The 27315-nt window shown below is 42.2% G+C and overlaps 1 protein-coding gene across 2 annotated transcripts in view; it reads left to right on the top strand.

The window, feature by feature from the left end:
- Positions 1 to 27315, top strand: part of Efcab11 (EF-hand calcium binding domain 11) — a 194437-nt gene that overhangs the window by 18187 nt on the left and 148935 nt on the right. For both annotated transcript variants that reach the window (XM_021179443.2, XM_021179442.1), the window contains exons 4-5: positions 12187 to 12288; positions 13125 to 13215. In XM_021179443.2, coding sequence (XP_021035102.1) covers positions 12187 to 12288; positions 13125 to 13215 — 193 coding nt within the window. The remainder of the gene's footprint in view (positions 1 to 12186; positions 12289 to 13124; positions 13216 to 27315) is intronic.

Here is a 27315-nt window from a genome sequence, read left to right as displayed (position 1 = left end):
AGAAAGTAACCAATCAGATAAGAGAGAAAGTAACCAATCAGATGTAAGTATGCAAATGAGGTAGTAAGCATCAACCAAACACAACACAATCCGGGTGTGAGACACGCCTCTCCTAGGCCTATATAAAGCAGCACCAGGTCTGGGCTGAGGGTCTTTTCGCCTCTGCAATCAAGCTCTCCCAATAAACGTGTGCAGAAGGATCCTGTTGCAGTGTCGTTCTTGCTGGTCGAGTCGGACGTGCGCAAGACTTGGGGACTTACTCCAGGAGTTGTTTTCTTGCGTTTAATATCAAAGAAAGATTCTCACAGCCATCTCTCAACCGGATCATTAGGATGCTTCTTTCTATAATGTAATTTTAAAGTATTCCAAAATGTTACTAAGAAGATTGGACATCTGAGAAATTCAGGCGGATATCAGAGGAAGGATTAGTTTGCAAAGTTGAGATCAAATGTAGGTGCTTAGAATCTTATTCCAAAAATTACCCGTGCAGACCTGCACTCGTCTCTAAATTTCTAGTATCTTCTTTCTCCCAGTTTGAGATCAATATCGAATTATCTTTCTGAGTGCATCTCTTTCTTCAGGATTAAAGGAATAGATTTATATAACTAGGGCACCGACTCTCTCCATCCGGCTTCAGTTTGTGTTTACTTGCCTGGTGAAACTCGAGGCTACAAACATCCAAGAGAAACAGTTAAGTAGCTATCCCACAAGAAATTACCATTGAATTCTGCTGCTAACACGAATCTTTTCTAATAGAACTGCCAATCCTAAACCAATTTCACACCATTGGCTCCTTTTCTTCCCAATAGATCATAAGGGTCGCATTTACCACATGGCATTTTTCTTTAAGGAAATGGATTATATACAGATGAAAAGTCTTCAAAGATGTTGTCTCTCTCCATAATGTGTTTTTCACATATTTCTTTTACAACTATGAGTCTTTTGCCTGCATGTATGTGTGTGCCTGTGGGTGGTAGTGAGCCACCATGTGGGTAATGAGAACTGACCCTGGGTCCTCTGCAGGACCAGCAAGGGCCGTTAACCACTGAAGCATCTCCATTCTCTCTCCAAGTGATTTTGACCCTGAAGGAGTCAGGTGTTAGTCTTAGTCCCTGGAATGTACCAATTTTGGTAATCCATTTTCCAAAGTTCTTTTGGTATTTGTGTTTGGGAATTCTCATTCTGCTACCCATAGTTTGTTGTTGTTGTTGTTTTGCTTGTTTGTTTTTTTTAAAGACAGAGTCTCATGCTAGCCCAGGCTAGCACTTCAAACTTTCTGCATAGTTAAGGATGACCCTGAACTCATGATCCTTCTTCCTGTACCTCCCAAGTATTGGCATTACAGACCCTTATCACCATACCTGGCTTCATAGCTCTTTTTCAAAAGAAGGTCATGGCAGATGTCTATGCAGGGTTCTTTGGCTATAGAGCTTGCAGATGAGGTCTAGATACATGCCCTGGGTTTCCCTGCCTCAGCAGCAACTAAGTAAGGGCAGAGTTCTAAGGATGTGCTTCGCTTCTAGTTGGGGACAGTACCTGAATGCCCGGGTCCTATTTTCCAAGGGCTTGTTCAGAGTCCTCTTGGAAGATGGGTCATGTCTGTTAGAAGTTCCTCGTGAAAATTAAGAAAAATTCAAGGTTGAACCAAAGCTATTTAAAAGTAGGTATAGGATAGCTGGGAGGAAAGTTCATACCGGGGAAATTCAGGGGTTGGGGGATTCTCACGTGAGGAGCAAAAAGCTACTACTGACATTTTTACTTTTGACACCCAGTAAGCAAGAGGGTATAAGGAACAGCCATCTCAGGCAGCCAAGACAAAGGACATGGAGAAAACAAAGTCAGGCCATGTAGTTAAGTGACAGATCTCCAGTGAGACTGATGCCAGTATACAGGCTTCCTCACTCAGAGGACTGAGTTGACAGCTTTTCTCAGCACACTGGTGAAAGAAATTGGCAAGTGGAAGAGACCTAGAAGCACCCACCTGTTCCCTATTCTAACATGGGGAGACTGATACGGAAGAGAAGAGAACATAACCTGGCATTCGTACAACTCTTTATAGGAGACGTTTGCATGTGTGACATCATCTATGACTTCATAGATAATAATTTCAGGTATCATTTCTTGAACAGTTATATGCAGATCTGTGCTGAGCATTATGTAGTAGCTATATAGTCAACTTTATGATCTTATCAAAGCTCCCCCTTTGAGAAGTGAAAAATATGAAGCCTAGAGAAGTTAAGTCATTTACACAGAATGCCACAGCTGGCTAGTAAGGAGCAGACCAGTGCCATCTGCCCTGCAGCCTTGCTCTCATTGCCATTGATTTTCAATAGTGCCGTGGATCATGTTTACAATTACAGCAGGACCAAGTCTGGTGTTCACTGCCCTAAGGAACACAACAAGTTGAAATCTCGAATGGTGTCAGTTTACAAATGGCAAATCAACAGGTTCTCTATCAGTAGTCGCGGGTTTCAGAGTTTGTTCTGAATCCCAGCATCCAGAGCAGATAGGAAAAAAAGTGGAATGGTCAGTGCGCACACAGTCAAAACCTTGTAGACAGGCCAACCCCAGGCCTGGGAGAGGTCTTGCATGCTGTCTCATAGGGGAGAGGCTGCTGAATGGATAGCCCAGTCCATAGACTGTTGAGTGCACACAGCAGTGAGTTTCATGGCTGTTCCTTAAAGTTTCTACAGTGTAGGTTCATGCTTAATACTGGGACATGTCAGCATAGCTCTATGAAAGTCAAAGACTGTCTGGCCTGAATATAGGACTCCCAGATGATCTGTACCATTGCAGGATAAACAAGTATAAATTGCATAAATAGCAGCATATAAATTTTATGGTGCTCTTGCTCACTGTATGTTAAGTAAACACTACAGATAAGAACGCAGTGTTCCTCTGAGTCCTCCTTCACACAGTTATCTCCATTTTTATCCCAATTCTTTTTATAGAATATGGTCCAGGGAGGAGGATATGGAGGCATGGGAGGGACAAAGAATTCTGCTTTTGTTTGATGGTTGAGACATTTATTTCCTTAGATCATGGCCTCTTTAATTTTTTTTTTTAACTTTCATACTTATCCAAGAAAAAGCTTTCTTGGAAGTTAATTTTAACCTTCAGATTTGAATGATGGGAAAATCAAAGGGATTGATTCATCGTCATGGTAATTATGGGCTGTTTGACTCAGTCATGCTATCCAATGTAAGTTCAATTGAAAAATAATTTGTAGATGATTAGGTTAATGGTCAGTTGGCTTATGCGCCTTGTCTATTACTGTCTTGTCTGATTTGCTAGCTGAGTAAATACAATATTTTCCTAAATTTAAATTTCCATATGCTAGTCTTTTAGGACCTGTGCTTGTGTGTCTCTTGAGCCTTCAGGCTCCTAGTTGAGAACAAAGTTCAAGGTGTAACTGGAGTCTTTTGCACGTCACTTAGCTTTTTAGTTCTTTCTCTCAGCAGGAAGCTGCATAGAGACTAAAGCTGCTGCATCTTGACATCCTAATCTGAAGACCAGTTGTGTTGCCTACATACATGCATTCATAATTTTATTTCATCCTTCATTTAGAGAACGGCATATATGCTTCATTGTAGGGACAGGAGGGGATTAGGAGACAGTGACCCAAGGAAATTTTTGTTCGCAAATATACATTCCACTACGGAAGTTACAGGAAAGATGTATTACCACTTCTTTTGTGGCTGGATGTTGTGCTAATATGGTAGGCAGAACTCTTAAGAAGATAGGAAGTTTCCTTCCGGGAAGCAGACATTGTAGGTGGGTGAGATTTGGGTAAGGGGTGGAACCAAGAAGAGAATGCAGTAAATGAATGTGGAGAGTTGCCAGGGGCTCTCCTTCAGCTCTGTGGATCCCTTCGCTCTGCTGGGCATAATTTGGTGTATGTCTTAGTTAGGGTTTTACTGCTGTGAACAGACACCATGACCAAGGCAAGCCTTATAAAAACAACATTTAATTGGGGCTGGCTTACAGGTTCAGAGGTTCAGTCCATTATCATCAAGGTGGGAGCATGGCAGTATCCAGGCAGACATGGCGCAGGCAGAGCTGAGAGTTCTACGTCTTCATCCAATGGCTGCTAGTGGAAGACTGACTTCTAGGCAACTGGGGTGAGAGTCTTAAGCCCACACTCACAGTGGCACACCTACTCCAACCAGGTCACACCAATTCCAACAAGGCCACACCTCCAAATGGTGCTACTCCCTGGTCCAAGAATATATAAACCATCACAGCGTAGATTCAGACTTGCCATCCATACACTCCACTACCCTAAAGCCCAAGGTATCATCACGGCTGTGCTGAGGTGTTAATAACTGCCACTCTGAGGCTGGCTGTGGAAACGGCATGTTAGGCTGTCTGCTCTGTAAGGCCTTCTCCTGCACACTCTCAGACTCTTCCCCTATGGCATTTCCTCTTAGATCTCTGTCTGTCTCCTTGTAGCAACTCTGTCCCAACACACACTCTCCTCTTAGATCTGGATAGCCCAATCTTTCATGCCTCCAGCTATTAAGAAAGTATCCTTCTCAAACCAGAATTCCTTGGAGTCCTGCTCCCTCCCGTACCATAAGAAGTATAGTGTGTGATTGGAGATGGCCCCTGTCCATCCACATTCACTGATCTCACAGAGCTGAGCACTGGAAAGGTGGTTAAGGGCCAGTGTGCCGAGAAGGTGGAGGTTTTAACTTGCTGAGTAAGGCAGGACTTGGCACTGTTATCACCAAGACCTTAGATGCATTATGGTCAGGAGATGTGCGTAATGAAAAGGTAATGACTCCTGTCTGTGTTCATAGGAATAAGATATCTATTCTGCTGCAACCTGTTTTTACCTCGTCTCCTTCCCAGTGACAGAAAAGCTCCATTTCTTGTCACATAGATCCTATTCTCGTTATTCCACTTCTCTGCAGGCAGGTGGAAGGACATGTCAGTCCTCTGCATGTCCCTGTGCTCTGACAGCCCAGCATGTTGATGTCACTTGTCACTTTGCTTTCTGAACGTACAGTCCTTTTATACAAACACATTATACCCCCAATCATGGCCTCCAAAACTCAGAGTCTGAATTTTATTCCTCAGACTAGAAAAGGCTTACATTATCCCTCTTTTTGTTAAAGGCCACTTCATCCTTTTAAGCCCTTGGTTTTAGGCATTTCGGTCCTTGGGAAAATGAATGTATGGTAGAGTGAGCATGAACCTTGCTTTCTTTGCTAACCCTGGGACCAGCCTTACAGTCAGGTAACCTGGCCTTCTTACTGTTTTCTCCTTCACTGTCCCTGGGTTTATTGCCGTTTCTAATTTGAGCTCCCTATGATAGCCAGACACCAGACTGCTTTATTTTCAAGAGGATTTCTCTGCATACACTGACCCTGAAGCTTAGAACTATGAACCACAAAAAGATATACATAATGGAACTTTCAAAGAAAAAAAATCTTGATAGTTTTATTCGATTTTTTTTAATACATTCACCCCTGTGGTGAAAGCTGATTACCCTCCTAGGAAGCAGCTTTTCACAAAGTAGGGGGAAAAAAATCACCTTTTCAGTCTCTTTCTATATGGCATATCTGTATCACACATATTAAGTAGTTTGGGAAGCATAAATAAATACATATCTTCATTATAGAACATGAAAAGCGTTCATTTTTTTCCCCTGAGGATAGATAACAAAACGGAAGGACGTATTTTCCAGTTGTGTAGAAAATGCCCAGACTTACAGTATCAGGAAGGATTTGTCAAAAGCATTGGAGTTTATGATGGTCTGGATCGTAAATGTTCTTCAAAGGCTGTGTATTGACAGCTGGGTCGCCAACCTGTGACACTCCTGGGCGGTGGTGGTGGTGGTGCTTTAAAAGGTAGGGCCCAGTCCAAGGAAATTAGCTGTGTCCTTGAAGGGGACACTGGGGCACTCGTGTCTCCTTTTTATATATCTAACACTGTCAAAGGGACAGTTTCTCCCATCCTGGACTCAAGCCATGGTAACAGGACCCAGGGGGCACTGACTGAGCTCTCTGAAACCAGAGGCAAAGAGCAGCTCTGCTTCCCCTGGATTCTTTGCCTTTTATTTTTCACCATGGCAGGAAGCTGACAGTAGCTATGCTGTGAGCCTCAGGCTGGCGGGCGTCCTGTGAGGCCACTCCCAGTGACTGCTGCTGAACAGGGGAATGTGGACACTGGCTTGTTATTTAAAAAGTCTACAGAACTCCGGTAAAGGCCAGGTACACTGACAGATTGCCCACACCTCTGTAAGACCCGTTAGTAAACACAACTTAACAGCCAGACCCTATAATTGGTGGTGCCACTGGTGGTGTGGCCCTGATTTGCAGCTCCAGTGGCATGTATGTCAGTAACTGTAAGTGGAGCAGTGTACACAGAGAACTCAACATTGTGTTTCAATTTAGAATTTTCTAGAATACACTCGTTAGCTCCCAGGCAGACACAGATAATGCATTGGGTATGAGATTTGGCCTAAATGGAATTTTTGAGAGTCTGTGAAGCAGTGATTTCGGTTTGACTCTTGTGACAGCAGGTGGAGCTAGAAGTAAGAATTCTATTTCTAGGCCATTTAAAAGGCAGCGAAATCTACAACCCTCACATCAGTGTATTTGTTGCAAAGCTTTAGAATAGTAAATTATTAAGTATTAGCTTTGGAGAGCAATTGTGGTATTGCAGAAGGAAAGCCGTGCTAAATGAAAATGTAGTCTCCAGAAAAAGGGCTTGTGTTTGGATGTGTGTGGCCCTGGTAGACAACCTGAGGGCATGCTGTGGACCATGTATTTACATGGTTTAATGTGTACCCAGTGCCTCTGATCTCCACTGAGGTGAAAATATGAGGTATATGACTCTGGGGGAAAATAGTATGAAAAAACATGATTATTCATAATAGAGTTATTTGTGTTATTAGATTGGTTTTTTTTCATTTTAAGTGGTAGCAAACATATAATTTAAATATTTTTCCTATTTAAAAAAAAACTAAAGAACATTTGTTTTTTATACTATGCAATTGTGGAATGATGACCTGCATACTTTATAACTCCAAGTGTGGATGTGTTATCTGAATATGTAATTAAAATGACAACAGCATTCATATGCTCCCTTTTCTTATACATCACCCATTGAACCATACAGCTACACTCTGTCTCGCATCTCTCTGAGTGAGCTGCCATGATCAGAGCAGATCTTAGCCATTGCTTTCCTTCTCACCGAGTGCTATTTTTTTTTCCTAAAGCGATGGTTTATTTTACTGGCTCTGTAAATGAAAAGTAATTTGCTTTTTGCCATTACCTTTTGGAGTTAAAGATGATTCAAAACACACACACCTTAAATTTTTTTAATTATTTATTTATGTTTATATCTTGACCAGAGTTTCCCCTCCCTCCTCTCCTCCCAGTCCCCCCTCCCTCATCCACTCCTCCTCCATTTCCTTTCAGAAAGGGGCAGGCCCTCATGGCTATCAGCAGCCATGGCATATGAAGTTTTAGTAAGTCTAGGCACCTCCACTCCTGTTAAGGCTAGATGGGGCAGTAGGAGGGAAGGGGCCCAAAGGCAGGCAACAAAGTCAGAGACAGCCCCTGCTCCCATTGTTAGGAGTCCCACAAGAACACCAAGCTACACAACTTTAACTTATATACAGAGGGCCTTGGTCAGTCCCATGCAGGCTCCCCGGTAGGTAGGTCTTCTCTGTAAGCCCCTCTGAGCTCAGGATAGTTGATTTTGTTGGTTTTCTTGTAGTATCTTTCCTCCCTTGCTTCCGCAGGATTCCCTGAGCTCTGCCTAATGTTTGGCTGCAGATCTCTGCATCTGTTTCCATCAGTTGCTGGGTGAAGACTCTGATGACAACTGGGCTAGATGCCAGTCTCTGAGAGTAGCAGAATGGCATCAGTCTTCTTGTTCTTGTTGTTGTTTTGTTGTTCTTGTGCTTCTCCTTCTTCTCCTCCTCCTCCTCCTCTTCTTTCTCCTCTTCCTTCCCTTTTCTCCTCTCCTCCCCCCCTTCTTCCCCCCTTTTTTTGCCAGGCATGATTGGTTCTAGCTTAGGTCTCTGAGCTATCCAGCCATGGGTCCTTGCCCTCTAGGCAATGCCAGGGGTGGTCTCCCTCTCACGTCATAGGTCTCAAGCTGGACCAGTCATTGGCTGGCTACTCCCACAAGTTCTGTGTCACCTTTAGCCCAGCACATCTTGTAGGCAGGACAAATTGTAGGTCAAAGGTTTTGTGGCTGGGTTGGTGTCCTAATCTCTCCACTGGAAGTCTTGCCTGGTTCTAGGAATTGGCCACTTCAGGTTCTCTATCCCCCATTGCTAGCTAGGGTCACCCCCATAGATTCCCAGGAGTTTTTATTGCCCAAGTTTTCTAGCTTTTCCAGTAGATGCTTCCCTGATTCCAGTTGTCTCTCCCAGGACTCTCTCCTTCATCCTTCCCCAACCTGAGCCCTTCTGCTCCCATCCCCACCCTCCCACCATCCGCCCACAATGTCTATTCTTTTCCTTTCACAGTGAGATTCAAGTGACCCCCTTGAGCCCTTCTTGTTCCTTAACTTCTCTGGGTCTGTGAATTGAAGCATAATTATCTTTTACTGCTAATATCCACTTAGAAGTGAGCATATACCACGGTTAATTGAAGCGTGATTATCTTTTACTGCTAACATCCACTTAGAAGTGAGCATATACCACGGTTTTCTTTTTAGATCTGGGTCACATCACTCTGTGATTTTTTTCTATTTCCATATATTTGCCTGAAATTTTCATGATGTCATTGTTTTTAATTACTACTCCATTATGTAAATATACCACATTTTCGCTATCCATTCTTCAGTTGAGGGACATCTGCGTTGTTTCTAGTTTCTGGCTATTATGAATAAAGCCGCTATGAACATAGTTGAGCAAGTGTCCTTGTGGTATTGTGAAACATCTTTTGGGTATATGCCCAGGAGTGGTACAGCAGGGTTTTGAGTTAGATCAATTCCTTCTTTTCTGAGAAACCACCGTATCGATTTCCAAAGTGGCTGTATAAGTTTGCCATCCTATCAGCAATGGAGAAGTGTTCCCCTTCACCAGCATGAGTTGACCTTGCATAACACACATCTTAATGTTGTTTTTTGTTTTGTTTTGCTGGAAATTAGAAATGATATCTCCATGTTCATTCTTATTAATTCATTGCATGTTACCCAGCAAGCATGTAATGAATGCCTGTTCTACACAGGCATGGTGCTGAATACTGGGAATGGATGTTTGAACAGCACACAGTCCTTTTCCCTAGCATCTGTTGCCTAGACATGTATTCAGACCCCCGCCAAAGAGCCTAATCCATTCCCTGACTGTGTTGTGAACTCTGGGTTGCTGGTCGCAGTAAAAGGGACTCAGCTGAGACACATCAGGGAACCTTTAAAGTAAAGGTAGTGCTTCCATTGTGTCTGGAAGGAGATGTGTAATAAAAACTCACTAGGAGAAGTAAGGCAAGAGGTGCTCTCAGGTGGTGTGGTTGTAAGGGCCAGGGCACCAGGAAGTGCCAGGATGTGTGTTAGAGGGGTGGGAGAGTGGGCTGGGGCAGGGCGCCTGAGAGATCTTACAGAGTGCACATCACCCGGGAATAAATTACTCAGGAGTATCAGCAACTCTAGATGTGATTTAATTTATTAGCTTTTGGAGTTCATGAAACTAAAGTTATGGATATGATCTTTGGGAACATGCATGGTTAGACTTCAATTTCAACCTCAGCTAGCCTTTTAAAATATGTTCTCTGGTCCCAGGGTGATTAGATGCGAATAGAGCTGCGTCAATCTCTGTCCTTAGCAACTGCAGGGAAAAAAAAAAACTACTACTGCATATGCTAATTTAGTGCAGCGCAGTCTGCTCCCTGCATCCGAAGGTGCTGCACTGCAGCTAACCACGGTATTTGGAAAAAAGTCACAACTGAACTGAATATATGTGGAGTTGGTTTTTTTCTTCATCGTTGTTGACTAAACAATGCAGCCCAGTTACATACAGAGCAGTTATGGTACATTACAAGTGGTCTGGAGGCCATTTGAAGTTTACAGGACAGTTGTGTAGGGATACCTGCAAATACTGTATCATTTCGTATAAGGGATTTTGGCATCCTCCATATTTGATATCCGATCCGGGATCCTGAAACCTCCATCTTTCATGGACACCAACAGACGTGGATGGCTGTATTTATTGACTCCCTGCCCGAAATTATTGCTGGTAGATAATGGGAGATACCTTCTGCCTAGAAGCCTAAGGCCAGCTGCCTCCTGGTCCTTTTTCCTCTTAGCTGGCTCCAATGTGTAGCACAGTCAGCCCTTCTAAACCACAGCACTTTCTCTGTCCTCTGGCATCTTCCTAGAGGCATCTTCCTAGAGGCATCTTCCTAGAGGCACCTTCCTAGAGGCATCTTCATCCCCCTTACCCCCTCAGACCACCTAGCACTGAACCCAGAACCTCAGTGTTCTGTCTGACACCTCACCTGCCTCATCTACCTCCTCATCAAGTTGTTGTTATGTTCTAGAGCATGGCCTCCCACCTTTGTCCCCTCTGCTGCCGCCACCCATGGAGCGCTTGCCTCCTACCCTGTCTCTCCTTTTACACTGTTGCTTTTATTCCCAGTCCTTCTTCACAACAGCCATACCCTGAAATACATTTCCAAGTTCTAGATCAGATCATACCACTGGCTAAGGAAAACCTTTTCCTGACTTGCTATTTCAGCTTCGGTAAAGCTCTTGTTTCTTACTGCAGTCTCAGAGGACTGAGAGTTCAGGCCCCTGTCCCTCACCAATTGTTGTGTTGTGTTTCTTCCTCTCACTCTGCACCTATTCTAGTTGCATGGCCTCCTTTCCCTTCCTACCCCATGGCCTTGGCATGTGTTGTCCACTGCCCGGATTGCTCGTCTTCTCATCCTGTAGCTACGTTTAGTATTTTCATGGTTTAGTTCTTAGCTGAACTATCTCTTCCCGTAAGAGCCCCCTCATCCAGTCTATACTACAAGGGCTTCTGGGTCCTTTGTTCACAACCTTCCATCCCCATCATTGAGTGAGCCACAGTTTTCAGGGATGTGTGCACTTGCAGTCAAACACATAATGGCCACCTTCCCTAGCATACTGTTCCCTTGGAACTTGAATCACATTCTTTTTCACCTTCCACCTCCAGCATTTATCACAATGGCTGGCCCATAGTGGGTCCTTAAAATGTGGACAATCATCATTTAAAAGCATAAAACTACATAGATCATTTTAAAAGCCTCTAAGTCATTAATCTCACAAAAATGAAATTAAGAAAATCGTTTTAACATTGTAAACACTTGAAGCTATTTTAGGAAAGACACGGTTTAATATCATTAGTTACATCGCCCAAAAGATAGTTACACATACTTGTTAGATAGTTTGGGACTATTTTTAAAACAAGGAAGATCCTACAGTATGCAGATTAACTGCTCTTTCTATATATTTCAGGCTCAGTTCACTAAAATGTCTAAATTCTTGGCTCTGCTCCTTAAACCTGCTACAAAGATCACATTAGAATTCATTTTAATAGACATTGTAAGCACAGTGCCCAATCTCATATCATCATGCTGGGCTCTTTTATTACGAGAGTGGCGGGAAGCTGCGCCCGAGGCTGCTGAACACGTTGTGGGGTGTATCCAGGGCTGGGGATGGCGCCAGCTCCATTGTTTATGTAATATTCTCTCCACCTTCGTCTGTGGCATACAATTGGTATTGACTTTTGAGAAACTACTTCTCTGACCCTATCTCCCAGTTGGGGGAAAAAAACCTGCTGAAATAACATCTGGCCAGGAAAAGCCAAAGGTATTAAAGCAGCATAGGGGAAGGAAAAGTATGTGACTTTCTTCAATAAGTGCTACCATGCCTGTCGTTTGGATCCAGTAGAGGGAGAGTGTTAAACTTCCTCAAGGTCATGGTTTCTGCATCCCTTCAGAAGCTCAGTGGGCCTGCGCATCTCTGGTGGTCACTGCTGATTGCTGGGGTTGGACCCGCTTCACATGTAGCACAACACGATGCCCTTTTTCCTGTATTTATGAGTAAATACCCTCTGTGAAAGATAAAAATCAGATAACTTGTGATATTTTTCACTGTTTAAGTCTGGCTTACTTTTTCTTGAAGAGAAATATAGTCATCTTTGGCAGGAAAAAAAAAGTTTTTTTGTTTTTTTGTTTTTTTTTCTCCCACAACTTCTAGGTGTTTCACTTGAGGGGTTTTTGAGTGCCGTAAAGAGAAAGAAGGAAGCGCGACTCTATCGGAATGAGATAAGGCAAATCTTCACAGCTTTCGACGTGCACTGTAAGTGTCTCTAAAGTGTTTTCATGTAAGAATTGCTACTGAGGAACTGTGAATGGGAATTTATCACAATGAACTAAATGTGCAGTACAGTTGGCAGATTATACTACACTCATTGGCAGTGACCACAGGTGTTGGTAAGGAGCCCTTCCTACTTTGGGATACTAAGTTTCTGTCATAAACCCCGGATGCAATATTTACATTTGTATAACTGGGTTGTGTACTATACCTATGTGCTTGCCTGTTGTTCCCATGCTGTAATGGTGATCGCCAAAGGCCTGGCCTTGCCGGGACATAAGCCACAAGCCACCCATGGTTGTGTGAGAGACACTTCTGCCACTCTCACTGTGACTCATACGTGACTGGAACAATCATTTTCCACAGTAGGTATGACTTCCAAGATTCATGCACTGGTGATCGTTATAATTTCCCCCTAAATATTAATATATCACAGCTCTAATGCCAAGCCAGAAAACAGGGAGTTTGGAAGACTGAAGTGTTTTGGCAGAGCACAAAGAAGCCTAGTGCATCATCACATCTATGCAGTCATTTCCCTAGGACTTAGAGACTCAGACAGTGTACGGCTAGCAATGGTCTTCCAGCTTACCCAGCACTGCATCAAAGGGTAGGGCGTCACCACCACAGTCTGACGTTCTTCCAGGGAGATGTGTTCACTGGGGGTACAATATGAGATCTATGTAAGATCAACCGTAAACTACTGCTTTTCCCCTTCATTTTAATAATATACTAAAATTTAGCTTCCCATGACTATCATGGTTGAAGTCATAGTTCTCAGGCTTTATAGGCATGTTAATGTTTCATATTTTATTTCCATATAGATCGTGGATTTTTAACTCTAGAAGATTTCAAGAGGGCGTTTAGTCGAGTGGCTCCCAAGCTACCAGCGAGGACAGTGCTGGAGGTGTTCAGGTACAGATGCTAAGACCGCTGCATCCGGCCTCTTGTGTATACCATTTGCTCTCGAAGAATTGGAGTTTAACAGGGAGCCTTCTCTATGTTGATTTTTCACCTTTGGACATTTCCTCTTACATCGTAGTGTTATGGATCAGGAGAGAAATCCATAGTCCGTTAGCTGGGAGTCTAGATCCTCCCTTGGACAGGGGTTTATAAGGAGAGGTACAGGAGAGCTTGTGAGTTTATGTGTCACGAAAAAGCCTTTTGATATTTGACACAGTCTGCATTCATCAGCAAGGCGACATGTGGTTTCCAAGTTGGGGAGAAGAGCTGGAGGTTGTTACCTCAGGCACAATGGAGGCTCCTCCTTCATTCACTTCCTATGCTGCTGCCACCAGTTGTGGATTACACGTTAAGTGCATTTTAAGATTGCGTTATGTAGTCCAAGTGGCCTGAGGGCAGTTTGTGCTAGGAACCTGCAGGTTATAATGTTAGTAGCCAGCTCAAGCGCATGCGGCCCTCTCCTCTGATCCCTGCACATGCAGACCTCTCCTCTGATCCCTGCACATGTAGCCCTCTCCTCTGGTCCCCACACATGCATACCTCTCCTCTGATCCCTGCACATGTAGCCCTCTCCTCTGGTCCCCACACATGCAGACCTCTCCTCTGATCCCTGCACATGCAGATCTCTCCTCTGGTCTCTAGCTGAGCCCATCCTCAGCTTTCACCAGGTATATTAATTCGGTTTTAATCACTAGCAACATCCAGAAAAATCTAAATACTGACAGAGTACAAAAGATATATGTATATCTCTCTACAGTAAACATAGGCAACCCAGGCCTGAATGATGATGTCATAGTTGAGGGACCCAGGCTCTCCTTTTCTCGTTCCTTTGACAGCTTTAACTGCTGGCTGCTGCTTCCTGCAGGATGGCTGTTTCTATTGCGCCTGGATACCAGTGTTAGGGGGAAAGAGCACAGAAGCCCAACTTTGCTTTTGAGGTTACATCCCAGTGAGCAACGCTTAGGTTCTCCTGCTTGTATCTCAGGGGAGAAAGGGAGGGGCTTCGGACAACCCTGTGCCCACTTAATAGAGGCTCTGATAGTGAAGAAGAGAGAGAAGAAATGGATAGGGGGACATCTGGCACATCTCCCCTTTTGGGAGAAAAGTAATTGAATGGAATCTGGCCGGAAGCCAGCCCTGCTCAATGGAAATTATCAAGCAGGTTATTTGAATAAGGATTGTGCGCATTATCATTAACAGTGACATATATGAAATTCACTTGCTGCCTCGCTCACAGGCAAACCATTGAGCAAGCTATTGAAGGAGAGCATGTATCCTGATGCATACAAAGGGCTACAGGAGAATGTTAGGTGGTTTTGTAAAAGCAAGTTTTAAACGTATATTAGCATCTGTTTATGTGCTTCGTGCGTGTTGTGACAAGTGGCGAATCTCAATATAGTTCTACCTTACAGTGATAGATTCTGAGAGGAATTAAATTTTGGCATTTGCTTCCCTTCCTATAAAGAAACAAAGGAGTTGCCCAGATTTTCTGACCTTTAAGTGTTTGTTACATGGTTAGAGTAGACGATGCCTTGTAGAGATTTTTGGAGACTTTTTTTTTTTTTTTTTTGGAACTGAGCCTTAAGCTCAGGTTCTTGCATGCTACACGAGTGCCCTGTCATTGAGTTATGTCCCCAGCCCACCTCATAGTTTTCATTTTAGACAGGGCCTCACCAGTTGCCCACACTGGCCTGAAACTCATTCTGAGTGTGAATTTGTGTTATCTTGCCTCAGCCATCCGAGTAGCTGGGATTACAGATCTGTACCACCAGGTTGGACTTGGAAAAACTATGACAGACACAGAGCATAACCCTCAGTGAAGAGAGTAATGGCTTCCAGTCCAAACTCCTACCACCTTGTAGAGAGCACTTTGAAAATGTGTAAATATGGCTTCGTTTTACAAAATCATGTGGGTTGCCTGCTTAAACTCTTTGTATGCGTGTGTGCTAAGTTGGAAAATGGAATGTCTTGACCTGGCTAAAAATATCTTGCAAGTTTTAGTAGTTTTAGTTTTTTTAAGTGTAACTGTGTATGGGCAAGGAATATTTGAGGTCCTACCCTCTTCCTGAGGAGCTGTTGACAGTGAATGGATGGCAGCTGGGGGAGTGAATGGCAGTTGTCTTCAGGAGCGTGGTCACTGGTACTTAACGCCACACCCATGCACATGTAGGCATCCTTGGACTCAGTGGGCCATTAAAAAAAGTCAGGGATTCTGACAGGGGTGTGTTAGGAGGCAAAAGGGTTCCAGAGGGCATGGAGCAGGATAAGGGAAGAGGGTGGGGACTGAAGACAATCAAAATACATTGTATCCATGTATAAAATTGTCGCTGGGCAGCAGTGGTGGCACATGCCTTTAATCCCAGCACTTGGGAGGCAGAGGCAGGTGGATTTCTAAGTGGGAGGCCAGCCTAGTCTACAGAGTGAGTTCCAGGACAGCCAGGGCTACACAGAGAAACCCTGTCTTGAAAAACCAAAATAAATAAATAAATAAATAAATAAATAAATAAATAAATAAATAAAAATTGTCAAAGGATGCATTAAAATTCATTTTTGTATAATAAATTCCAAAATGTAATACATTTTCAAAACCTATCTATGATATCAAGAAAGATAGATACTTATTTCTGGGTTCCAGCCAGCTATAGCAAAACAATATTAATTAAACAAATTCGAAAACAGCTTTTCATTATCAGAGGACAGAACTAAAAGCTGAGAGTATCAGGGCCATGATCACCTGGCCTCATTTAGAGCCACATAATTTTCTGAGGTATCTATGACGGCTCTTAAAACTAGGCCTCAAAACAAATTGAACCTTAAATTGCTCAGTCAGAAAAGATTAAGTCAAGATGTTCCAAAATAATAAAGTAAATTAAAATCACATTATTATTAAATGTTATGAAAGATTTCTAGTGATGATGCGATTATTTGCCATTAATAGTAAAAGCTGCATATTAAATTACTTAGCTATTTTCTATTATATTTTATAATTACATAATATATAAATATAATATTGCATGAGCATATAAGCTGTAAATGCGTGTGTTTTCATTGTGGCTTATGTGCTATCAAATTGTGTGCTGTTTACTAGTGTTGTATGCCCAAAACAACTTGGAGATCAAAATATACAACCAAAAGAAGGCATTTTAGTTGGTAGCATACACCTTGCTTAAATCCGTTGTATTGGGCTGGAGAGAGGCTCAGCAGTTAAGATCATCTGCTGTCTTTGCAGAGACAGCACACACTGGGTGACTCCACTCCTGTGATTGCCGTTCCGCCTGATGCTCTCTTGGCTTCCAAGGGAACCTGAACACAGGTGCACATATACAGAAAAAGGAAATCTTTTAAAAATTAGTATATTATATTAACATCATACTCTATAAACTAGAAAGAAAAGAATATAAACATAAGCAATTATTGAACTCAAAAGGGAAAGAAAAATACTGCCTCTTTGTGCAGATGGAAATAGGCCAAAGTAGAGCTCTCTGACACACAGTCAGCTTCCCTGTGCTGGTGGTATGAGTGTTTATCAGGCACAGGAAAATAAAAAAGCACTGCTGGGGCTCTTCATGATGACGTACGCTGCTGTGATGTGTCCAGGGCTAGGCTTGCTTTTCGAGAGGCCAGAGAAGCTGGAGGAATTCCAGCAGGACAAGAGTTCATGTCCTTCTGTCTTGAGGGTCTAGGGGGAAACCGGATCTTTCAGTCTAATGACTGCCAGGTTCTTCTGGAGAAATGTCTAGAGAGCAAAAGTGGTCAGCTTCAGAGGTGACCGCCCTAGTTATGTTCTCAGTCTATAAACCAAGCCAGACTCACAGAGAATCAGTGATAAGACCAAGTACGCAAAGAGCAAAGCCAAAACCCTCTGAGACCCGATGCAGCAGGGATAGTTCACCTCCCAACTTGGTAAGAATGTCGGCATGTTCATAATTAGTTCAGAATGCCACGGGAACAAAATAAGATATTTTTATCATACTGGTGAAGAGTTGGGCATTTTGTTGATGTTTTTAGTGGTTATATTACAACTGAAAGCAATTTGGTTTTCAATATATGTATTTATTTCTAAAATTCATGTTCTGGCTGCTCGGTAGCCATTGCCTCTTCCTTTACTGTCTTGTTAGTCCTACAGTTAGATGAATTCAAAGCTCGCCTCTGATTCATGTTCTATACGTTTGCTTCTCAGAATCACAAAAACCATGTTTCCAATTACCTTTTATATTCAGCAGTTGGAACATTGTACATGAATAAAATTATATAATGATATGTAATGCTAAAATTTCTTACTCAACTTTTTTTTCCTGTGAAATTCTGGTTTGTTTATGTTGAAAGTCCTTTTTAAAGTTTTTTTTTTTAATATTAAATTATTTGTAGGCATGTGAGCTTGTGTGAGGGTTTGTGCATGTAAGTGTAGTTGCCTATGGAGGACAAAAGAGGGCATTAGATTCCCTGGAACAGGAGTTACAGTTGTGAAATCACCTCACCATGTTTTCTAGTGTATTTCCTGTAATGTCTGTTTTCATTTGTGACCTGGCCATTGTGGCTTTCATTGTCTGATTTGGTTGTGGCTTTGCCTTCTATTTCTTTGTTGAACTATACCGACTGATACTTCCTGTCCTTTCGTTACTTTGCTGTACTCTTGCTTTATAATATCTCCTCTATGCCATTTATGTGTATTTTCAATCTCATTGTTGAGATGCAATTGCTTTATCGGGGAAACAATAATTTTGGAGATTTTATTATTAGGCAGGATATGGTGTCACTCACCTATAATATCAGCTTTTGAGAGATGAACAACACAGGAGGCTCAAGAGTTCGAGGCCTGACTCAGCCAGATAAGTTCTAGCCCCGCCTGAACTACATGAAACCCTGTTTCAGAACAAAAAAATGAGGAAAGAGGAAAGAGAGCGAGAGTGAGAGTGAGAGCAAGAGAGAGAGAGAGAGAGAGAGAGAGAGAGAGAGAGAGAGAGAGAGAGNAGAGAGAGAGAGAGAGAGAGAGAGAGAGAGAGAGAGAGAGAGAGAGCGCTTTCAGTATTTGAAACTCAGAACTTTCACCTTAGAGTTTGTAGACATGCTTTGTGAGCTTGTGTATTGAAGGCACTGAGGCTATATGCAAGATAATGCTGCATTCAGAAGTTTAGTTAACTCTTTTTCTTGACTTCCCCCACTTAGTGATCCAAACAAGCATCATGTTTCCTCCTTAACACTAATGGAACCTATTGCAAACTTCATAGTGTTGTCTTTTTATGTTCAAAAAAATCTTTTGTGAGTCTACTGAGAACAGTCAGAACTCTTTAACCTGGCCCTCCAACATGTGGCTTCTTTTCTAACATCTGGTTCCTTCTCAGGCTTGTCTTACTTGTCTTGAATTCCTGTATCCCTTGGCTTGACATTTGTGCTGTTGATTGTGTGATGTGCGCTCTCACTCCATTGCTTTCCTTGCCTAGCACAGCCTTGCCCTCCTGTCCAGATTTGAACTTTCTTCTATAGTACTGCTAGTCAACCCTGTTTATCCCTGCATTGAACAGATGAGTCTCATTTCTTTAAACTTGGATAGAATTTATTGTTATCCATTAATCAGTTTTGTGCCGAACAAAAATGCAGTGTTTATGATTATCTCCATAACATACTTCAAGCTCCTTGAGTTTATGGACAAATCTCCCACCGTCTTTGCTCACTAGCAAGTTGCCTTCTGCACTGTGGTTAATAAATGATTGCTGGTCCATTTGTCACTAATTTGAATCACCCAGTGACAGTAAAAATCCTCATTTATAGCTTTCTTCGTGGCTTATTTCTCACAAACTAGGAGGGAGTTCTGTAAACTTAAGAGCAGACCCTGATGGCCACATGTGGCTTTCTGTCTTCTCTTCTTGCATGTAATTTTCATGAATTAATCTCTTGACTGCCTCTCTGCTTTACTGGGGCTGGGTGAATTAGTTTATGGTTTAGCCTCAGCTATCATCAGGGAGTGGACATCTTTCCTTGCGTGCATATATGTTTATTTCACCCCGTTTGGGCCTGTCTCCATCTTATCGTGAGCACTGGTATTTCTACATTCCCACCACCTGAGCACTGGCAAAGAACTCTGACAAACCTCTGCTTCCCAGGTTTTAAACAGAAAGTGCCCATGCCAACGGCCAATGTCTTAACCAGGATCCTGAGTGCAGAGCTGGATTGCTACAGAGCAGTCAACAGCGGAAACACTGAGCCACCTTGTGCCCTCTGGCAGTGTATGGAGACATCAAGTTATAAGTAATATTTCTCATGTAAGAACCCCCTTCTTCATATTACTTGGAGGAAGTTCAAAGTACTTAGTCCCTCAGACTCTCTTTTGAGAGGCATTAAAGATTGGTTGAAAATAAGAACATCATGACTTATTAAATAATACGTGATCAATGTCTGAGTGTCGGTGGGAGGATGGAGTGTAGGAATGCAATTTTAAAAGGAGTGATGGATATACTTGGCAAAAAAAATTATATATGGCTCATGTCACAGCTGTAATAGATGGAAAGATTGTCTTGAGCTGGGGTAAACGAGCCAACAGACTCTTCTGTTTTCCTGGGTGAGGAATCTTTCAGCATCGATGGACCTAAAGGACAGACTTTGTGTTTCTTCAGACCATTTGCAACTCTTGAAGTGTTATCCCTTGCTGTGTTCTTTGGCTGCCCCCATGCCCTTGAGCAAACAATGCTATGTATCATTTTCTTGAACCATCTCCGGTACATTACTTTCCTGGCTTTACTTTGTATATTGGAGGGTGACTTGAGTATACTCATGTGACCTTCATCAGATGAGAGTTCTTATAGTCGGTGTCTACTCTGGTGAGTGTGGTTGTTCATCTGTAACTGTTTGTGTGCTTCTGTAGGAAAATGTAAAAAGACTTGAAGTCATTTCTCATTATTCATAGCCATACATAGGCAGAGGTCACTAGCTAGATTTGTGTGTTCTGCCCAAACAGGTAGATTCCTGAAATATCATGCCATACCACATATATATATATATATATATATATATATATATATATATATATATATGTGTGTGTGTGTGTGTATAGATATATACATATATGTGTATGTATATATATGATTATTATATATCAATCAGAATTGAAAAATATAAAATCTATGTACATAAATAGTTCTATGCTAGTCATTTTTACCGCTACTTGAGGCCCCACTTGACGTAAATCATTTCCTTCTGCTCGAGGTACAGTCATTCTGCCAGTATGAAGTTTAGAACTAGTGACACACACAGGAATTAAATAAAGTTCAGGAACTGGATGAGCAAATGCGCAGAGAAGAGCGATGGCCCCATCACACAGGGTCGCAATAGAGTCTCTTATTAGATTTCTTGACTTCACTAACTCACTTCCTATCATCAAAGACATATGATTTGATAGGAATGAGAGCTTAATCTCTTTCCCATTTAGGAGCTTCAGATTCTGTATATTTTTTCTTCCTGCTAAAAACCACCGTGATACAAGCACGACTCATCCTTTAAGGCCCAGTGAGTAAGGTATTTCCTGCCTTGAACGCTGGTTTTACCCTCTACTCTGCCCAGACGTTTCCCGTCCCCTACCAAGGAGATTGTCTGGACGGCCTGCTTTAACCTACTGATCCTCCATGAACATCTTCATCTTTGTGCGTTTACCCAGTTATTTGTGTACTCACATTCTTTCCAGCATTAGAATGTGTGCTTAGCATGGACAGGCATGGTCGGATATTTATCACCACACTCCACACGGCTCGCTGCTCAGTTTTTACTACAATTGGTTACATTTGAAATGAACGGCTTCTACAGAGAACGGCTGCTTTATTACACTTTGTTGTCACGTGCTTGCTCGCTTTATTCTGTAAGTGGGACTCTGGTGCCATGGCTGGGTCCTTGAGCTCAGTCAAGGCCCTAGCCAGGAGTCAGATGACTTGGGTTCTAGTCTAAGCTCTCCCTCTGGCCTGTCTTCCCTCACGTCACCTAGCCTTTTCAGTAGGACTCTCTTCATTTCCGCAGGAAGGGGTCCTGCCATGCTTCATCTAAGTTTTTTAAGTCAGAGATGCTCTGCTGGGTTATTTATCATGGAGCCTGGCATGGCAGGCTTTTATTCTCTCTGCGTACTGAAGATATTCATAAGCCTCCAAAGTATGAATACAGATGTGCTCTGTCGATGTAACAAAGACTGTTCTCAAGAGGAAATGGCTGAGTGTGACAGCTGTCCAGTCCTGGACTCAGTTTTGAGATGTCACTGCAGCAAGTGTGATGGCCACTGTCCCCAGCTCCTCAGCTACATATGTGGCTGAATAGACTGTTCCTGTGGTACAAGCACAAGGACCATTTTTCTTCTAATTCAACTGTCACATAAGAGAGTGCTACCATGGTTTCTTTCTGTGACCAAATGCTGCTAACCTGTTCAGTCATCCTTGGTGTTATTAATAGCCACACATCATGAATGTATTCATGCCACTTTTCTTTGTAGCAAAAGGAATCAATTTCTTGTGTTTTTTTTTTTTTCCCTTCATGGAACTTTGGGGTTAGAATTTTAATCATATAGTATGTTGTATTGATCAAATAAACTGTGGATTTGCTAAAGGAACTTTATATTTTTATGAGATACTTAAAATAAAATTATTTTACTTCTTTTTTTTTTTCTTTCTCAAGATAAAGTTTTCTTCTGCAGCTCAAATTAGCCTGTCACATGCTATGTAGGCCAAGCTGGCCTTGAACTCAAGGCCGTTCTCCTTCTGCCTCAAAATTGTGTTTAAATGTTATGGAAAAATTAGTTCATAATTAAGAAGTATATCAAAATTGTTAAACTAAATCAGATTGAAGTTTTCTAGGACTTTTTTTTTTTGTCTATAACCTAGAAGCCTATGTGTTTGCTCCTTAAATTCTGACATCTTGTCTACCTTCCTCTTACCCAGCCATTCTCTTTAACCAAAGCACCTTTAATAAATATACCCTTACTTTTCGGTGAGCTCTAGAGACAGGTATCAGAACAGGGACTTATTGGCAACGCTAATCTCAGCCTACTAAATCACTTGTATTTATTTTAATATGATCCCTTCATGATTGATATTCATATTAAAGTTTGAAATTCACAAGTCTACCTTTCTGGTTAAATGTAGGCAAATGAGAATAAAACATCATTACTGTTTAATGTTTCTTTCTTCCTTCACCAGCTTCTCATTGCTTATCATAGAACAATCTAGATTCTTTAGCTTAACACATAAAGCTAACAGAGACTGGAATGCCCTCTTGGCATTTCCATTCCAGTCTACTCACTGTACATTGGTCCTACCTCGTCTGTCTTCCCACAGATTTACTCACTGCAGGTTCACAGCTCTTCTCTCCTCCCACGCCCCCATCTACTTATCTAAATGGTATCTCTTGCTGCTCCGGCCCACAAAACATCCTTCATATTCCCTAGAACTGCTGAGGCCCAGTGCTGTGTTAGCACGATCAGTGACTGCAACTGCTATTGCCGGAGGGTTTGCTCTGCGCCAGGCACTGTGTGGCAGCTCATGGACTATGCTGTCTATGCCTGCTTTACAAATGAGAAAATATCTTGGAGGTGGAAGGATTTGCTCCCGACCCCCAGCTGGCTAGGGATGGAACCAAGCTTTCGACTCAGGCAGGCTGGCCTTGCAGCTTACTCTCTCCATCACTTCCTGTTTCTTTCAGCAGCATCACCACTCTGCAGGAAGGGCAATGCCTTTGTACCTCCCACCACTCAAGGGGAGATGTTGCCCAAACAGGTTCTTGAGAAACAGGTTGCATAGTTGTGTAGCTCTTCCCTGTTCCCGAGAGTTGGTTTAGTTTGGTTTTGATTTGAGATTTCATTTGATTACCTGTGATAGAAACAAAAGGCACCATTTACAAAAATGTACATAAAGGGAGCTGAGACAGCATTTTATCATGAGAAAGCCTGCAAGCATCTGCGTGCTGGTTGCTTTGTGGTAGGGTTGTGCATGTTCCATGACTTGCCTGGGGAATTCTAGCACAGAACCAAAATATCTGAAAGGCACATTGTGAAAAACAAACAAACAAACAAACAAACAAACAAACACAAAAAACAAAAAAGACCCCCCCCCCCAACCAAATATAAAGCTGGTGAATAGAGGAGTACTTTTAACTGACACGAATAAGCTAACCTAATTTTATCACCTGTCCTCGTCAGGCGGGGGTTGTCCTTTGATTCATTAGAGACTTTACCGCAGTTGCAGTATGGTCAACACTGGGGCTTCAAATTTCTACTTTGTTTCATTCGCTGTTCTTTCCCCCATCTTGTTTGAAACCTGCTGCTAGAGGAAGAACAACCTCGGAATTAAATCCTCTGAAGACTCGCTGTGAAGCCCTTTGTGCATGATCTTTCCCTTGGCTATTGCCCGTGTAACTGTTGAGCCTACTGATGGCTCATTGAAGACTTGGATATCCCCTGTCCTCAGGACAACCGCAGGTAACACAGAGCAGCTGTGTCATGTTCTCACTGTCTAAGGTGTCCCCCATCTTGTCCCCTTATCACTCTCCGCTACCCCATCACCTGTGGCACTTAGAATCATACACCCTCCACACATGTTACTGGTGGCCAGGCATGCGCCCTGCTGCTTCCCATCATCCTTTCTTGTCTGTATCTTCCACATCTTCCATCGCATTCCTCTCAGCACTAATGGTCCCCAGGAATGTGACCACTTGTCTTTCCTTATTTCCACCTGTGCTCGCTGTTGGCTCTGATCTCTACTGCAGGCCCTAAGCTGTTCAGTGGACTCTGGTACGGCTGCCTACATGGGTTTTTTTTGTTTGGTTTTTGGTTTTGGGTTTTTTTTGTCAGTCTGAGTTTACTGTCCATTGCCTTCATTCCTCAGCACATCTACTTCTCTCCCCAAACACAATGCAACACACATCTTATGATCCGTTAACTTGTGTAAATGTGTGTGTGTGTGTGTGAACTCTCCTATCATCTTCCTGGATCCTTTTGCACAAATCCTCAGTAACCTGCCTTGACCCCACTGTGGGATCACACTCATATCCTGACTATAATCTTTATTTTAACAAAGTTTTGATGAGTCAAGCCAGCCATCTTCTGCACTTAGTTCATGGCTCTGAGCCTGGGTAGTTGGAGAATACTTTCTTTTCCCAAGCACAACCTGATGTGCTGTCCCTTAGGTCATGCCATACCCCACCGATGTCCAGAAGGACTTGAGCTCAGCTGTCTTCAGTTCCCTGTTATAGCATTGTTGTTGACCCATCCTGTTCCTATGGCTACACTCTTCTGCCAAGATGCAGTATTCTTGGTGTAACACTGTGCCAGGTCAACCCTTTGTACAGCTCATTCTCTGATGGTTTCAGACCCTTTCCCACTATTGAACACTGCAGTGGTCCTGACTTCTGCCTTGTGGAGAACATCTCAGATTCTGCTTAGGCTCCTTGGCTTTACCTCCTCTTCATCGCCAGTCTTTTCTGTGTGCCTCTTGTTTTTAAGAGAGACAAGTACTATCTCTTGTCTCTCCTCCTTTCTTGATTTTTCACCAATTCTTTTTCTCTGTGCTGGCCTGATTCCCCATCCATTCTGTTGAAAGACATTTCTTCAGTGCCCATTCCCTCTCCTGTTTATAACTTCCCTGGTGGTGTGAATATGCTGGCCTAGGGAGTGGCACTGTTTAGAGGTGTGGCCTTGTTGAAGTAGGTATGTCACTGTGGGCGTGGGCTTTAAGATTCTCATCCTAGTTGCCTGGGAGCCAGTCTTCTAGCAACCTTCAGATGAAGATATAGAACTCTCATGTCCTCCTGCACCATGCCTGCCTGGACAGTGCCATGCTCCTGCATTGATGATAATGGACTGAACCTCTGACCTGTAAGCCAGCCCCAATTAAATGTTGTCCTTGGAAGAGTTGCCTTGGTCATGGTGTCTGTTCACAGCAGTAAAACTCTAAGACCCCCCCTTTCCCTGCTACAGAGCCACCCAGCTCCCTCAGCCTAGAAAGCTGCTCTCCCTTTTCTCTTTCCAGTTCTCTCTGTCCTTTCCGGGGTTATCATCAACTTCCATGGCATTCACCCTAGGAGCTCTGTTTTTTATTTTCTGTCCTCTCCAGCTTTCTTAGCACCATATGGCGCCATTGTCGGTGACCACAGTTCAATTTCATTCAACACTATATTAACTTCTGAGTCCTTATGACAGTTTTCCACATCAACTACAATATCTGCCCATTTTCTAGTTCAAGCCAAACTCTACTTAGTTCTCAGTTCCTTTATCTTTTGGTTAAAGGAAATAAAAGTCATAGGAAACTGATAAATAATCTAGACATTTTATTTTATATATCATATTGCTCTTCCCTTAATGGTCAAATGTTTTATTATATCTCAAAAATATAGCTCCTGACTTAGGAATACCAATCTGATAGTAATGGGGGAATAGACTGAACTCACAGTTCAAATGTCTACAACACCAATAGACATGTTAATACATAGTGAGGAGTCTCACGGGGTCCTACCCCTAGGTAAAGATCTATAGGCAACTAGTGGCTACTAAGATGGGGAAAATTAGTCCCTCTCAGGGATGAGTCCCATAATTGGTTAGGTAATATAAAATGGTCAGCCTTGGATCATATACATACAAGTAGACTAAATGGAGTCAGCAGGATATGTGTGCATATTTGTGTATGTGTATGGATATTATGTAGTATGTATATGTGTGCATTTATATACATATGTGTGTATGTAACAATTACAATGAAAGAAAAAAGAGACTGTCAGTTGAAAGGGTAACATGAGAATTGGAGAAAAGGGAAAGGGGAAAGCGATATCATTATATTTTAATAAAAAGTTTTTAAAGAAATTTAAAACTCTACTGCCCCATGTTCAGTCCAGCCTTATTCACAATAGCCAAGATATGAAACAACCTCTGTACCCATCAATGGGTAGATGGATAAAAGTGATTATGGTATATAGCTGTATATACATACCTTTATGCCATATATACACAGGCATACACATAGAAGGCAAAATATTATAAACACTGTTTGCCACCATTTGAAGAACATTAAACCAAAGGAAATAAGTCAGGAAAAGAAGGACAAATTTTACATAGCGTTTCTCACCTGTGGAATCTAAACATCATCAGATTGACAGAAACGATAGAATTGGCAGCTGCCAGAGTCCAAGCAATGGGTGGACAGGGGTGGGATTCTTGGTTAAAAGAACTATTTGTAATTATAAAGTGAATGCATCCTAGTGATCTAATGTGTCACATGATCTCTGTAATTATAAAATAAACTATATTTTTACCACAGTTCCTAAGTATTCTTAAAGCATACACAAACACAAAGGAAATGTGTCAGATGATGAGTATATTAAGTAGCTTGATTGTGGAAATCATTATGCAGGGAATACATCAAGGCATCATATTTTATACTGCAAATATACAATTTTTGATATTATACCTCAAAATAAGTCTATCTATACAAACTTAAGTATTATTCAAGAGTCATGCTACAGGATATATAAAAATGAAAGCAAAGCTTACAAAATACTTTTCTTTTTAAAGTTTTAAAAGATTTTTAAATTTTTAACTATTTTTAAAAATTGTGTGTATATGGTTGTTTTGCCTACATACATGTCCATTCGGCACATGAATGGCTGGTACCTGTGGAGCCGTAGAGAGTGTTAGCACAATGCTTTTCTTAACTATCTACTTAAGATCCTTATAGCCCACTCACACCTTCAGATAGAAGCCCTGTCTTGGAGAGGACACACCAGCACTCATTGAGGAAGAGGGAAGGCAGAGGAAGCAGCTTGAACAGGCTCCCTCCTTGAATGTATCCCGTCTCGCTGGAGAAGGCAGCTGGTGAGCATGTAAGTGAATGAAGAAATGATATGAGCAAGAAGACAAAGAGGAAGTTTACTTGTTTAGAGTTTACATGCCAAAGTCATCGGTTAAGTTGGAGAGAGCAGCTTTGGTTTTATATTTCCCTATTACTAATTGTCTTATTCATTTATTTCCTTTGATTGTGTATTAGGGGATGTCATGTGTGTGTTTGTGTGGGCCCATGAATGTGTGTGTGATGTGTG

Source organism: Mus caroli, chromosome 12 (genome assembly GCF_900094665.2).
Source record: "Mus caroli chromosome 12, CAROLI_EIJ_v1.1, whole genome shotgun sequence".
In the NCBI taxonomy this organism is placed as follows: Eukaryota; Metazoa; Chordata; class Mammalia; order Rodentia; family Muridae; genus Mus; species Mus caroli.
Note: the sequence above shows the minus strand (reverse complement) of the source record. Positions and strands in the feature narration are given on the sequence as shown.